The sequence below is a fragment of the Emydura macquarii genome, unplaced genomic scaffold, assembly GCF_026122565.2.
Source record: "Emydura macquarii macquarii isolate MOO-44397 ecotype Brisbane River unplaced genomic scaffold, CSIRO-AGI_Emac_v2 contig_2207, whole genome shotgun sequence".
In the NCBI taxonomy this organism is placed as follows: domain Eukaryota; kingdom Metazoa; phylum Chordata; order Testudines; family Chelidae; genus Emydura; species Emydura macquarii.
In genome coordinates this window covers 964,991-981,771 of record NW_027132344.1, presented here as the reverse complement: position 1 = coordinate 981,771, position 16,781 = coordinate 964,991, and the positions used below count along the sequence as shown (strand labels likewise).

Here is a 16,781-nt window from a genome sequence, read left to right as displayed (position 1 = left end):
CAAAGATAGTGGTAGTTAAATACTCTGTAAGCAGAAGTTTATCCAAGCAGCAAAACATATCGTGGAAGATTTTGTGGTGTACTTACAAATGGACACAAAGAACTTAAAAGGCATAAAGACATATTTTCCCTTCCTATATAATATTTAGTGTGAGACGTAAGACAGGTTGTGTGTAATAACTAAGCGTCATAAATCTTTACCAGATTTCACTATGAATTTCAAAGGGATGTTTTGCTTAAAAATCGATGGTATAACATGATTCAAAACAAGGAGTGTTATTTTACTCATTTGCAGAAAAGAAATCATTTTCAAGACATTTGCCTTTGGTTGTTGCCCTTGCAGAAATAACAAAAATAAAACCAACAAGCTCTGGATTCATACCTCATCTTTGATAAATTGAACTTGACATGAAGGTTGTCCAAGAGTTCATATTTCTCAGAGGAAGCAGATCTAGACAAGCTGGTCATTTCACTTCCCAGGTGAGACCTCTGCTCAAATTCTGCAGAGCTGTTTTCCCATGAATCATCATCGGTGGTAAAATCTGGATTATCAAGAGCCACACATCGCAACCTATAAAACATTTTTACTAAAAAATAAATAAACAAATCCTCTTAATTTAAAAAAATACTTGATTTATGCCCTGATTTTGTACATTTTTAACTTTATATGATTGATCTCAATGGGAATACTAAGGGTAGTAAAGTTAAGCATGTGCCTTAGAGTTTGCAGAATCAGGGCATTAGTGTGATGGTTCATGGAAGAAACGTTATCTGTCTGAGATTCTAGGAGCTACAAACCATCAGGTAAATAGTGTGTGTTTAGAGGAATTGGGCAGTGCGGCCTGCTTCTCTGACAAACCTGTGCTTCATGAGACTGAATCTCTGCCCTCTCAGACCCCATGCATTTGCTGCAGTGAAGACCATAGGAGGCTGTCCAAAGAACAGCTCCAGTCTGATGACCCATGGAAAGTTCACTGCTGTGCAGCTAGTCTCTGACCTGGTTCCCTACTTCTGTGGCCTGTGGAAAGCCTAGGGGAGAAGGGAAGAACTGGGGCTGTCTGCGAGGCACAAGGAGAAGGATAATTATGCAGGGGCAGGTGGGGTTTAAGTGAGTCTGTGAAGAGGCAGGAGTTGGAAGATGCGCAGTCTCTGTGCATCAGTGTTGTGACACATGCCCCCCTTGGCTCACTGGGGAGCCAATAGAGTATCTCCCTGGGGGAAGTACCCTTGAGGCATCAGTGTCTCAGTGCATATAAGAATTGGCTTCTTGGTGTACCAAGAATTGGATTCTATAAGCACCAAAATATCAGCACATCACAAGCTTCCTAGAGCACTGCTGTCCCAGCACCAGGAAGCAGAAACAGGATTTTCTTCACATGCACTGATGTCTGAGCGTATGACATAGCGCCACTCATCCTACAGCCCTCCTCTCATTCTCCATACAGCCTGCTTCCTCCCCTTTCCTTTTGCCTTCCTGTTTCCCATCATACTCCCTCAAATCCTACGCCACTTACAACCCCTACTGTCTAGGCTGCCTTTCTGGAACCCTACAATCAGAATGTCAGAAGGAATAATGTTAAATAAATCCTTAATTTGAAATAAAAATAACCCACCCATTGTCCTCAGAAGAAACCTTCAGCAAAGGTGTCTTCTCTGTAAAGCAGTTGTCCTTTGACCTTGTGCTGAATAATTTGGGCAAATTGAAGTGGTACCTTAAATATAAATAAATATATTAATATGAGAATTAGCAATTCTGTTTATTGATGACCCTCTAAGGTTCTACACAATATTTTATTAGCTAAAAGTATATTTATATAACTAAGTACATATTAATTTAACAAGTGACAGCTTCCTAAAAAATTGCAGGCAAAACTCTCTCCATTCTTCACTGAGTGCAATCTCCTACTGATTGCATCATTTATACTGTTACATGTGCACAACTCCCACAGAAGTCATTTCCTGTGTGCCACAAGGGTTGGTGTGCAATGAAGATCCACACTGTAGGTAAGAGTTGTGCACTGCAGATCAGAAAAGAGAATTTTATGCTGCAGTGGGACCCCGAGATGTTTTTGGCAAGACCAAAGTGATACTGAATCAGAGGAGAGAAACTCTTTGAAGAACTGGCTGAGACACTTCTTCCTCCTTCCATCCAAGGTAATCCCCACTTCTCCCCATTCCATCAAAGTAGTTGTGAAGTTTTGGGATCCTGTGTGATTCATCATTACCCATAGATATTCAGAGAGCATCTATGGTTAAAAATAAATAAAATAAAAGTCTTCCTCCCCCTCCATTTTACAAGTAAACTTTGCCCCAGGAGGATCTGACCAAGGAATCCATGCATTTTTCACCTCTAGAATTGATTATTGAAATCCATATATGGATGGAAGGATGGAAACGATGCAGAGGTTCCAGTTTACATCAACTTACCTCCTCATTGTTGCAGGCCACTGTGAAAACATCACCCTTTGTTATGATCTCTCCACTAGCTCCCATTCTGCTTCTGTTGCTAACATAAGACCTTAGCCCTGACCTCAAAAACCACAAATAAGTTAGAAGGCAACTAGATCAGTGATCACATCTCTATCCATGATCCACCAAAACAGATGTCACTTTATGCCCTGAAAGTAGCTTTATTGAAGTTAATGGGATTACTCACATTGTGTGAAGTTAAGTACATACATAAACCTTTGCAGGAACAGGACCTTAGATGTGTGGTTCAATTTGCCAGACAGTTCAATTATCATCTGCTAGCTGTGCTATGGCCTAGGTGATTTCAGTCCAGTAGATGGTCTACATGTTACACGCAAGCCCACCTATCAGTGCCTTGTTTGCAATCTCAGAAGAAAGACCAGGGAATGATTGGGCATATAGATTCAACTATCTAATCCCTCCAGATCAGGGTTCAGGCACATTGGCAGTGCAGTGTAAATGTCTCATTGTCACACTTTTGTTCTATGAAGAGATGGCTCCATTCTCCAAGGCTCTCAACATGCCACCTTTTTATGAGTATTTCATTTCACATCAAAAGTATTAAAAGAAAAAAATTAATGTTTTAGCGAGCCTGAGCCCTCATTTAACACTCAGCCACCATCTAAAAGACAAAAGTTATGTGTTTCAAACCCTATAGTTTTCACAAAATAAAATTCATAATCAAAATAAAAATACTATTGGAATTTATAATGTTAGGTTCATTTAACATTAACAATACACTTCTGACTAAGCATTCCTTGCAGAAATTTTTAGCATAAATTGAAATGTTTAATAAAAATTCTGATGACAGGATGGAGTTTCTTGTGTTCTGCCAATATTTTAAAAGGTCAAATAGGATGGCCCAGGTAATTATAGGCCTGTCAGCCTGACATCGATCCACCAAAACAATGGAGTGGCTAATACAGCTTGATTAATAAAGAATTGGAGGGTAATATAATTAATGCCAATCAACATGAATTTATGGAAAATAGATCCTGTCAAACTAACTTGATATATTTTTTGATGAGATTACAAATTTGGTTGATAAAGGTCATAGTGTTGATGTGATAGACTTTTATAAGGCATTTGACTTGGGACTACTCCACAGACCTTTGATTAAAAAACTAGAATGAAACAAAGTTAACATGACACACATAAATAGATTAAAAACTGGCTAAATGACAGGTCTCCAAATCTAATTGTAAATAGGAAATTGCCATGGAGTGGGTGTGTTTCTAGAAGAGTCCCACAGGTGTTGATTCTTGGCCCTACACTATTTAATAATTTTAGCAATGACCTGGAATAAAATATAAAATAATCACTTATAAAGTTTGCAGATGACACAAGGGTTGAGGGACTGGTAAATAATGAAGAGGACAGGTCACTTATACAGAGTGATCTGGATCATTTGGTTAGCTGGGAACAAGCAAAAAATATGCTTTTTAATACAGTCATATGTAAATCTATACATTTTGGAACAAAGAATGTAGGCCCTACATACAGGACTGTGGACTCTATCCTGGGAAGCAGTGACTGAAAACGTTTTAGGGATCATGATGGACAACCAGCTGAACATGAGCTTCAAGTGTGAAGCCATAGACAAAAGGACTAATGTGATCCTTGGACATGGGAATCTGAAGTAGGAGTAGGAAGGTTATAGTGCCTCTGTATTTGGCATTGGTGTAACTACTGTTGGAATACTGTGTCCAGTTCTGGTGTCCACAATTCAAGAAGGATGTGATAAATTTGGAGAGGGTTTAAAGAAGAGTCAGGATACTGATTAAAGGATTGAAAACATAACTTATAGTGACAGATTCTATCTGTTTAGCTTAACAAACAAAAGGTTGAGGGCTGACTCGATCATAGTCTATAAGTGCCTACATGGGGAAGAAATATTTGATAATGAGCTCTTCAACCTAGCAACAAAGGTATAAACAAGATCCAGTGGATGGAAGCTGAAACTAGACAAATTCAGACTAAAAATAAGTTATAATTTACAACAGCGAGGGTAATTAAACATTGGAACAAATTACTAACAATTGTGATAGTTTACTCTCCATCTCTGGGGATTTTAAAATCAAGATTGGATTTTTTTTTTTTTTTTTTAAAGATATGATCTACTTCAAACAGAAATTATTTCAGCAAAGTTCTATGGCCTCAGTTTTGCAGAAGGTCAGTCTAGATGATCACAGTGATCCCTTCTGGCCTTACAATCTATGAACCTATGATCAGGAATTCATAAACTCATTTTATAATATAATGTAAAAATGATTAACTGCTTCTCTGGTAAGATAGCACACTGGAACTTGGAATTATAATTATAAATTCAATCAAAAAGACACTGTGGTGTAAGTTATGTATTGCTAAGGTTGACATGTGGCATTTAACATCTCCACAATAACGTGCTACAGTGTTATGATAAATAAAGTAAAATTTCAGATTAGTAGCCAGAAAACGGTCTACAAATACTCAGATTGTCTTTTGCTAATGGTTTATTATTCAGAATTTCTTATTCACACTACTTAGATGTAATTTATTTTTCATAAACATTCTGCTCCTTTAAAAATACCACATAGAAAGAGACTTATAACTAGATACTGTGGTAGTAGACATATAACACATACCTAAAACAGAGACATCTCCTGATTTTAGTCCCCAGTCCTACAATCTAGTCCACATAGTGGATTTTACACCCACACATTTTCCCATGAGTTTATGCGGCTCTGTAAAAGGGCAGGAGTCCACTGGGAACTGCGGGATCGCAGCCATTTTAATTGTAAGGAATTAGGCTACATCCTCCACTGAATGAGATATTTCTGATCTAAACAGTAGATATTTCTATTCAGAAATAAAGTTCCAGATCCTCAGCTGGTGTAAATAGATGCAATTTTATTCTAGTGTAGGGCCATTCCTATTCCATGCGGGTGGATAGGAAGTGGACAAAGTCTTGGTTCCAGCACCACAATGCATCAGCCAGCTCTGCTGAGCAGGTATGAAGGAGAAAGTAATCTGCACCATTTTACTTCCCATCCTGGAGAAAGAGGGAAGCAAGGACTGAATTGTAACTCAAAGTGCTACATGTTGCTCCTTACTCAGGGGACACAATAAATCCATCATCTACCCCTAAGTGAGTAACCAACACACGAAGGAAATTAAAAGGGAAAGTGACAGCGGCAAGTGCAACTAAAAGAAGCGTAAAAGAGACGTAAGAACATATATCTTTTTAATCTCACAACTTTCTGTTGGTTATATTAGATTCAATTATTCTACCCTTCCACTACCTGGATATGTAACATCCTCACTTACTAACATGTAAGCTGCATTGTTTAAGCCACCTTTGAATTTCACTCTAGAGATTCACGTAACTATCAAGAAAGAATGACCAATATGTTGAAACCGGAAATCTTTCTTCAGAATAAAGTGGTATTGTTCATGACAATAAAAATTTAGAAAAAATAGACAAAAGAAAAGAGCAGGAGAAAAACATTAGGCTTCGTGAAATCAGAAGACCCCACTCCCTAATGATGTTTGGCTCTAATGAGCAAGAGAGGGAGATGTATGAACTATAAAACAAATATGAGTATAAAGAAGCCATAAAGATGGAAAGTTTCAGAGAGAGAAAAGTTAGAAAGTCATCATGAAGGATGATGTGGGCTTGGCAGTAATAATTAATGGGTGAAATTCATGCCAGTATGGAGGTCTGGTGAAAGAATCTCTGCACCTCTAAAACCCCCCTGGTACAATGGCTACCTATGGGTTGGCCTCACACATACAGTACTAAAAGTTCATTTGGGGTCAAGAAAAAGGTGGCCTGGGGGTGAGCCCAGGGAAGGGCCATTGATCCATATTTATGCAGATTCATTGACCCTGGTGCCCCTCTACTTGTGGCCTATGGCAAACAGGATAAAGTATACAGTGGCCCTAAGAGAAGCTGACAGATATAAAATATATTTATAGAGAGAGAATTTACCATTTTAATTTCAGCTTCATCCAAAACTCAGCAGGAAATAAACAGATAAAACAAACAGAGAAAAACGTTTTCATACTTCAAAGATACTATCACAAACAATGAAGAGTAAACAACAAATCAAGAGCCATGAGAAAAGTTACTGACCATGTCCGTTTCAGTGACTACGAAACACTAACAATATGGAAAAATCCCTCTTGTGTATAGGTTTCAGAAAAGAAAAGTATAGCCTGCCTCAAGTATAACTATAACTGCTGTCAAGTATTCAAGCTTCTCTTCCAGCATTTATTCTGAACACACTCACAGCACAGCTGGGAATGTTGTTATTAATTAACAGACAAACTGTTCTCAAAACTTAACTCTTTCGCAGCTGCTATGAGAGCTGAGCATACAGATTTGGGCCATTTTCACAAGACCATGGAGACTGGGGGGTTGTACCATCTGTTGTACTTGTGACTGATAGAGAAAAGCCTCCTTTTTACATGCCAGTTCCTGACAACAGAGATCATGCTTTGTAATCACTGATATTAAAAATGCACCTTTTCTGGCTGTTTCCATGGGAACCCAGAAGATTGACTGACCAGGTCAGTGGAAAGGACTCTCCCCATCACAGTTGATGCAACTTCATTCGGAAGTCTGCAGCTGGAATTTCAGGGCCCAACCATGCTTTCTCATGGAAAAGCTGATCAGGAGAGTATAAGGATGAGGGGCTCACCCCCACCTGTGCAGAGAAACAAATGAGAGGCCAAAGCATCTGTGTAGATCTTCTGGTCCCCCAGCACCCTATCATTATGCCCCTGCCCCTGTGTAAGTGAATGAACAATTCTGATTTGGTAGTATTTTACACCTACTTCACACAGGCAGTGGTGTGTCCAGTGCTTTCTCCCTCTTTCCACATTTCATTCTAATTGCTTTAGGGAAAAGGATTCTCTTTCTTTGTCTTCTCCAGTGCCTCTCTTGGCTATAAGGAGGGAGAGGTCCAGTAACTTCCATTTGTTTGTCGAGAACTCCCCATACTACACTGCGTGTACCAGGCAGACTGAACATTATCCAAAGTCCACTAAAGTAATTGGGAATCTTTCCATTGACTTCAATGGGCTTTGGATCAGGACTGAGAGAGAAGATCCTCTTACAGCATGCCCCTGTCTGAGTTTCTACACTTAAACACCAGCAGAAATATTGTGGAGCACTCTCCTTTGAAGTCTTTCTTAGATCCAAGATAAAGTTACGCTGTGCTTTCCTTTAAATAATAGGAAAGGACAAGATTTTGTGCTGGCAATTGCAGTGCAATAAGCAGCAAGTTTTCAAATCTCAATACACCAAGGCAAAGAATTTGCTATTAAAAGAGGCTCTCCTTAAACATACTGACAAAACCTGAGGGAGGAAATCAGACCACACTTATCCCTGCTGCTGAATACTGCTAAAGTAATCACTAGCAATGGTAGGAGCCTAGTTATTTAGTCTTACATTGAAAAGATTAATCGTTCTACACAGTGCAATACATTTCTCTTCCCTATAATAAAAAGTATATATTTTAAACACCAGTTAATATAATGCATCACATGCCACCTGTTAAGCAGCTGCATTACATACTAGTAAAATAGCGATTTCTATAACAATAGAAAATAATGATAATTTTTACTTCTACAGAAAGGAACTGGTCAGAATTGGAGAAGGGGTGAACTTGCAAGGAAATAAATTGAGCAAGAAGAACTTCAACAGTTTTGAATAGGACTCCTTGAAACGGTCACCATATAAAACACATTTACAGCAAAACCTCTTCAGAAAAAAGTTAGAATGTCTCAGCTTATCAGTTATACCTAAGACCCTCATAGAAACCACAGAGGTGGATTGTTAAAAGAAGCACAGAAATACAGGACAGTCAAGATACCTTTTTCTGAACAATAATTGTAAAGTCAATAAAACTTTAAGCAGGACTTGCTGGAGGATAAGCCTTGGTGTAGAAAGACTGAAGATAATTAATCATGCAGAAAGCTGGTGATAAATGTAGGCCTGTTATTCTTTAGTTATACATTTTGAAGCATCTACAAAACCTTTTTCAGAGAGCACCTAATTTCACTCAATAGAGAATATTTGTCCTTATGCCAAATCATACGTACTAGAATAATTATTGATCTGGAAAACTGCGTGATTTTTTATGCATATTTGTATAATATAGCCACAATCTATCATGTTATCAAAATAAAAACTTTGGGAGCTTTTTAAAAAAAAAGTGTTCAGTAAATGCTAAATATATTCCATCCACCCATATTCATACAATCTATTTAATGACTGTGGCTGTGTTGACAAATTACACTGCCCCACTCCACATCAATTGTTTAAATCAGTTGTTGCTCCTTTTATGTATCTCATATATATATATATATGTTTCTATCATGTCCAATTCACAGTGGTTTCATTTACACCATAGGAAAACTAAACAACTCTGTTGGCAAGATTACCCAATGTAAAAGCAGTCTGATCAATTGACACGTTAAGAGTCAGGGGAAGAAGTGTCATCTTGACAGCTCACGTCTCTGAGTGGGTTCCAGACAGTTTTTAATGACCACTTTCAGTATTTCACTAAATCAACAAATAACCTGTTGACTCTTTAAAAGCATGCACCATTAAGATGTCAGAAAAGTTTAACAATGAAGGCATTTTTTATATACTGTGATGTTTTCTCTTTGGCTGTATGTATGAGCAATTTCCCTTTATCCAGTAATGACCAGGGTGCCCAAAATGCACAAAGGTGTTGGAGCTGCCAACTGCTTACCATATATTAAAGAAGATATAACCAATTAGAGAATTCCCCATCCAATAGATAGACTGTAAATGTACTCTGCACATCACTGCAACTGAGACAAACCAGAATCCCCACTTAAGCCAAAGGAAGAAACAATTGATCAAAAAGGAATCATCTCCTAGAGAGAGACAATGAGAATTGGGCTGAATTTATCCCACCTGGAAATCATTCCTAGTGTACCATACATACACTATGCTTGATTCACCTCTGTAGGTGCAATTTGAATTACACTGCATCAAACAAAGGCAGCTGCGCCACTAGAAGCATGTATCCAAAGTAGGAGGGAGGAAGTGGTATCACCCCCTTCCCTTTCTGGAGTGTTCTGCTAGGCAAGGCATCTTTAAGTCCAATAATAGCCAGGCAGTTAGAAACCAGGGTAGCTGAATTACCATCATTCTGAAAGCCAGGGATTTGGATGACTAAACCTGAGATTTTCAGAACTGGCACCTAGGTCTGGACGTGAGCTAGTTATGATTTGGTTTTGTACTTACACTATGTTGATAGAAAAAATGTCCGGCAGGGATCTGGATATTGGTTGCCTCCTTTGCTTGAAGCTTACCATCATATCACCACAAGATTCCTACCTGCCATGGCTAGGATCTACTTTATCCCTGATGTGAAGGCATCCTTAAACTGCTTATTTAGGTCAACAAGTTCTAGATAAAAGAAGTGGAATACGGTGGTCTGACCTCTCTGAAGAGAGATTCCACGGAAAGAGGCTGAGAAGATGGTGTTGAATACATGGATCTGAACCTGGTCTAACCTGAGTCTGGCTAAGAAGCCTAAATTGACCTTCATGCTTCTTCTGCCCTGTTTGAACCAACAGCAAAACTTTCAAAGGACACAGGACAAAAAGAGCCCACTGTAGAGGGCTGCAAAGTTGAACCAAAGAAAGTGCAGTTGCCATTCATTTCTTCCACCTATTGTTTCAGCAAAGAAAAATGGAGAGCTGCTGGGAAAAGCAGATGCCTGGAGCTGAAGCATAGTGAGAACCGGGAAAGGAAGGAAAGAAGGTGACACATTTTAGAAGCTGGTGGGGCCAACAGTCTAGCTGTTGATAACTGCCAACAAATTACAAGACTGTAGGAGGAAGCAGTTGTGTAGATCAGCGGTTCTCAACCTGAGGTCTGTATCCCTCTGGGGTGCTGCGAGCTGGTTTTGGGGGGCTGCGGGGACCCACAGCTGAAGCCCAGCACCCGAGTCCCAGTGCCCCCACAGTGCTGAATTTAGGAGCAGAGCCGCAGAGAGACCCAAGCCTAGTGCTCCCGCAGAGGCTAAAGACCTGAGCCCTGGCACCCCCTATGGGGCTGAAGCAGAAAGCGGAGCCTCAGGGACCCCTGAGGCTCAGCACTCATCACAGGTCTAAAGCCCAGAGCCCCAGTGCCCTGAGGGGAAGTGCTCTGAGGGAAGTCCCTCACCCCACCTCGCCCAGTGGCTGAAGTCCTGAACCCTAAGGCCCCTACCCCTTTTGGCTCTGGAGATTTTATAATATGTTGGGGGAAGGGATTAGAATGAAAAAGGCTGAGAACCCCTGGTGTAGACTGGCAGTAGTCCAAATCCAAAGCACACTTTTCTCTGCATCACATACAGATAACCTGTCAAGAGAAGTTATTCCCAAATGCTACAGGGAACACTGAAAAATGAATCTGCTATAAGGAAACATTTTCTGTAACCTTTTAATGCATGGCAGCATATTTAACAATGTAACACACTCAAGCAGTGTTGCTTTTAAATGACAGCATCTCTTCTCATCTGAATTTGCTAAAAGTTTTTAGTTTAACCAAATCTGCTATCATCTTGAATTTATGATAAATCAACATTGACATTCCTCAAAAAATATGATTTTTTCAAAGAATCACAGTTCTCAAAGCTAGAAAAGTCATCCTGGAATATCTTTTTAAGAATTTTACGTATGATGATTCTCTGGTGTTGATGAAGGCTCAGATATTAGGCTGATGGGCACCTGTGCAAAACAGAAAGAAACGCAGGTGTGTGGAACAACTGAATGTTGTGAACATCTTCTACAATATGCTAGTCTTCAGCCATTAAGTCATTGGTAAAATATTATTCTCTCAAACAGGATTAGGCATTACAAATCACGTTAAACCAAACAGGTTTAGGATCCTCAGACAATTGTGTACCCTGACAAAATGACAGCTTAGTGAATTTCTAGCTTTCGTTGAAAACATTTTTAAAAAGAAAGAAGCAGAGGAAGAAAGGACAGACTAATGAAGCAGAAAAGGTTAGGAAAAGAGGATCAAGCAAAGAAGGGAAGGCAGGCAAAGAAATTACATGGGAATAAGAAAGGAGAAAAACAGGAGAAAGAATAAGCAAAGAAGAATTTTAAAAATTAAGATTTTCTAGTGGTGCTAATATGAAAGAAGAGCAAAGCTAAGCATTAAACAATATTAAAAGGCTTCCAAGTGCATTTGCTACCAGTGCTTTGAGGCTAGATTGTGGCCTCATTTACAACACCGCAAATTCCAATGAAAGTCAGTATAATTACAATAGATTTACACTGTTGTAAGTGAAAGTAGAATCTGGTCCTTGGGATCTGAATGAATCTGTCCAATAACTCAAACTACATCAGTCCATTTCGAGATTGTGACAATCGGAAGGGTCACAAGAGAGTCTTGCAATGGTATTTTCACAGGCATTCTCCTACTTTCATCCTAATATAATATAAGGCACAACTCAATTCAATGTAAAAGAATGGCAGAATCTACTGAGTTTTAGGGCTTGTTTAATTCAAGAAGGAAGTGAAGCAGAGGATGGAGGCTGGCAGGAAACATACAACTCCCCCCTCACATTCCTACCAAAAGAAAAAAATACAATAATTCAACACCATGCATTTCATCCAGGACTATTCATGGGAGGGATACAAAACAAAATTAAGATAAGCAATATTTTTAAAACTAGCTCTAATTGCAACATTTCTTTAGTTTACTTTTAAAAACCATAACATTAGTGGTTACAGCTTCTCGTGGCCATATTCCTTCTCTCCCTCCCCCCCACATGGCACCACAATCTTTTGTCACCACTCACTATGCAGTATCCCAATTAAACTGTAAGCTGGTTGGGCTGGTACCTTGCCTTCTTTTCTTACTGTAAAACACCCTGCACAACTATGCATGACAAGGGAGGCCTACTCTGCCCCCACGGGTCCTGCACTTTCTTTGGCTACGCCGGTGGTGTGGCTGGGTGGGAGTAGGGGGGGAGGCCCAGTTCCACCCTTTACCCCAGATCCCAACCCAGGAACCCTGCGAGGAGTAGCCTCAAACTGCTTAGTCCATGAGAACTACTACCTTGCAGTCCACTTCCTGGAACCGGGGAGGAAGGTTTTTCTGCTTTCCTCGCCTTGAGTCTCTCTGTCTCTATGATCCTCCCCTGTTTGGATGAGATTTCCCCACCTGAACTCCTTCGCTCAGTTGCCTGAGCAGCCGGGTCCTCCTTCAGGCCTCTGGGCCTACGACCCTCGACCCTGCCTGGACGGGCTTCTCCCTAGCTCCCATACCTTTATGTTGTGACAGAAACAGCAATAGCAAAAGCTCTTTAGCAATTCTGCTCTGCTCTGCTCCGCTCCGCTCCACCTCTCAACTCCCTTACAGCTGTCCGTCTGCCTGAAATGGAGGCTTTTAACTGCTCTGACAAGCTCCTTAATTGGCTTCAGGTGACCTAATTGACCTGGAGTAACCCTGGCTGAATTACCCAGGGAACAAGGATTTGTTGAGCCTGGGGCTGATATATATGCCTTCCAGCACCCTCTGTCAGAGGTCTGGCCCTGTCACACATCCTCCCCACTTGCTCAATTCCACCGGGTTGGGCAACTTGGGACGTCATGCAGTGAACCGGGACAGGCCATCTGCTTTCCTGTGACGACTTCCCGCCCTGTGTTGTATGGTGAATCTGAAAGATTGGAGGGACAAGAACCACCTGGTTACCCAAGCTTTTTTTCTCCCTGTTCCATTGCGTCCACTGGAGGGGAGTATGATCAGTTTTGAGGGTAAAGTAGCGTCCCAGTAGGTAGTAACGGAGTGCTTCCATAGCCCACTTGAAGGCAAGGCACTCCCTTTCTACTACTGCATACCTCTGGTCCCTCAGGAGGAGTTTTCTGCTGAGGTACATTATTGAGTGTTCTTTGTCTCCCACCATCTGCGACAGTATTGCACACATCAGAGGCGTCGGCCTGCAGAATAAATTCTTTTGTAAAGTCGGGGGCGAGGAGTATAGGGTTACTGCAGAGGGCCATCCATAAGTCTGTGAAGGCTTCTTCTGTTGCAATGGTCCATCGTCCATAGTCCATCGTTCATAGTCTGCCTCAGGGTGTTCAACAGCCCTTCCACCTTCCTCAGGTGTGTTTCCTAGTCTGGGGTGTGAATGATTATGTCATCCAGGTACGCAGCGGCATAGTCAGCACGGGGGCATAACAGTTTATCCATTAGACGCTGGAAGGTGGCTGGGGCCCCATATAGTCCAAAGGGGAGGACAGTATACTGGAACAACCTGGTGTAGAGAATGCGGTCTTTTCCTTTGTCCTTTTAGCTAGAGGGATTTGCCAATATCCCTCGGTCAAATCAAGGGTAGTTAGGAATCGGGCCTTGCCCAATCGGTCCACAAGCTCATCTATACCAGGCATGGGGTATGCGTCAAACTGAGAAACCTCATTTACCTGGCAAAAGTCATTGGAGAACCTCATAGTGCCGTCAGGCTTAGGTACTAGCACGATTGGGCTCGACCACTGACTATGGGATTCTTTTATGACCACCAGCTCCAACAACTTTTTGACCTCAGCCTTAATCTCCTTTTTCTTGGCCTTGGATACTCAGTAGGGCCTTATCATAACCCTGGCTCTGGGGTTTGTGATAATGTGGTGAAGAACCTCCGTCATTCGACTCAGCCTAGTCGTGAAGATATCTTGGTTCCGGGGTACCATCTCTGATGCCTCAGCCTTTTGGTTTGGTATTAGGTCAGGGGATATCTTTACTTGTTCAAGTGGTTCTACTTCCTGGGTTAAGTTCATACATACTTATATGTATGGTAGGCGTCCAGCTTGGCTTAACAAAGAAGTCTTTGGTGAACTTAAACACAAAAAAGAAGCTTACAAGTGGAAGCTTGGTCAGATGACTAGGGAGGATTATAAAATTACTGCTCAAACATGCAGGAATGAAATCAGGAAGGCCAAAGCAGCTAGCAAGGGATGTGAAGGGGAACAAGAAGAGTTTCTACAGATATGTTACCAACAAGAGGAAGATTAGGGAAAGTGTGGGCCCCTTGAAGAATGGGGTAGGCAACCTAGTGACAGAGGATGTGGAGAAAGCTGAGGTACTCAAAGCCTTTTTTGCCTCTGTCTTCACAGACAAGATCAGCTCCCAGACTACTGCACTGGGCAGCACAGAATGGGAAGGAGGTGAACATTCCGCAGTGCTGAAGGAACAGGTCCAAGACTATTACGAAAGATTGGACACACACAAGTCGATGGGGCCAGATGCAATGCACCCGAGGGTGCTGAGGAAGTTGGCTGATGTGATTTCAGAGCCATTAGCTATTATCTTTGAAAGCTTGTGGCAATTGGAGGAGGTCCCTGAGGACTGGAAAAAAGCAAATATAGTGCCCATCTTCAAGAAAAGGAGGAAAGAGGATCGAGGGAACTACAGACAGGTCAGCCTCACCTCAATCCCTGGAAAAATCATGAAGCAGGTCCTCAAGGAATCCATTTTAAGGCACTTGGAAGAGAGGAAGGTGATCAGGAACAGTCAACATGGATTCACCAAGGGAAAGTCATGCCTGACCAATCTGATTGCTTTCTGTGAAGAAGTGATTGACTGTGGATGTGGGGAAAGCACTGGACATGATATACCTTGACTTTAGCAAAGCTTTTGACACGGTCTCCCACAGTATTCTTATCAGCAAGTTAAAGAAGTATGGGTTGGATTGATGGACTATAAAATGGATAGAGAACTGGCTAGAGCATAGGGCTCAACGAGTAGTGATCAATGGCTCCATGTCTAGCTGGCAACCGGTCACAAGTGGAGTGCCCCAGGGGTCGGTCCTGGGGCCGGTTTTGTTCAACATCTTCACTGATGATCTGGAGGATGGGGTAGATTGCACCCTCAGCAAGTTTGCAGATGACACTAAGCTAGGGGAAGTGCTAGATACCCTGGAAGGTAGGGATAGGTTAGAGAAGGACCTAGACAAATTGGAGGATTGGGCCAAAAGAAATCTGATGAGGTTCAACAAAGAAAAGTGCAGAGTCCTCCACTTAGGATGGAAGAATCCCATGCAAAGTTACAGACTGGGGACCAATGAGCTAAGCAGCAGTTCTGCTGACAAGGATCTGGGGGTAACAGTGGATAAGAAGCTGGATATGAGTCAGCAGTGTGCCCTGGTTGCCAAGAAGGCTAATAACATATTAATAGGAGCATTGCCAGCAGATCGTGGGAAGTGATCATTCCCCTCTATTCGGCATTGGTGATGCCGCATTTGGAGTATTGTATCCAGTTTTGGGCCCCCCACTACAAAAAGGATGTGGAGAAGTTGGAGAGAGTCCAGCGGAGGGCAACAAAAATGATTAGGGGGCTGGAGCACAAGACTTATGAGGAGAGGCTGAGGGAACTGGGCTTGTTTAGGCTGCAGAAGAGAAGAATGAGGGGGGATTAGATAGCAGCCTTTAACTACCTGAAAGGGGGTTCCAGGGAGGATGGAGCTAGGCTGTTCTCAGTGGTGGCAGATGACAGAACGAGGAGCAATGATCTCAAGTTGCAGTTGGGAAGATCTAGGTTGGACATTAGGAAAACGTTTTTCACTAGGAGGATGGTGAAACACTGGAATGGGTTACCTAGGGAGGTGGTGGAATCTCCATCCTTAGAGGTTTTTAAGCTGCGGCTTGTCAAAGCCCTGACTGGGATTATTTAGCTAAAGTTAGTCCTGGTTAGTCCTGCTTTGAGCAGGGGGTTGGACTAGATGACCACCTGAGGTCCCTTCCAACTCTATGATTCTATGATACTTCTCAGGCCTTCCATGGCTTTCATAAGTTGATATGATAGATCTGTTCTTGCTTTCGGCGCCCCGGATTTCGTATCTTATAGTTGGTCTCTCCCACGGGCTTGACCACTTCATAAGATCCCTGCCACTGGGCCAATGCTTGCTTTCGGCGATGGGTACCAATACCATCACCTGGTCTCCTGGCTGAAATTGTCGAACCGTGGCTTGGCGGTTATAGTGGACTTGCTGGGCCCCCTGGGCTTTTTCTAAATGTCCCCATACAATGGGGGTGACTCGGGCTATCCGGTCCCTCATCTGGAGCACATGATCAATTATGTTCTTCCCTGGTGTGGGGTCCTCCTCCCAAATTTCTCTGGTGATGTCCAAGATGCCCAGGGGGTGTCATCCGTATAGTAGCTCAAAGGGGAAGAACCCTGTGGAGGCCTGGGAAACCTCCCAGATAGCGAACATGAGGTACAGCAGCAAGGCATCCCAGTCCTTTCCATCTCAGCTCGCCACCTTCTTTATCATGCCTATGAGGATTCTATTGAACCTTTCC

The 16,781-nt window shown here is 41.9% G+C and overlaps 1 protein-coding gene across 1 annotated transcript in view; it reads right to left on the bottom strand.

The window, feature by feature from the left end:
• OCA2 (OCA2 melanosomal transmembrane protein) overlaps positions 1-16,781 on the bottom strand; it is a 259,682-nt gene that overhangs the window by 214,012 nt on the left and 28,889 nt on the right. The window contains exons 2-3 of the mRNA XM_067559931.1: positions 1,613-1,711; positions 382-570 (exon numbers count right to left, since the gene is read on the bottom strand). Coding sequence (XP_067416032.1) covers positions 382-570; positions 1,613-1,711 — 288 coding nt within the window. The remainder of the gene's footprint in view (positions 1-381; positions 571-1,612; positions 1,712-16,781) is intronic.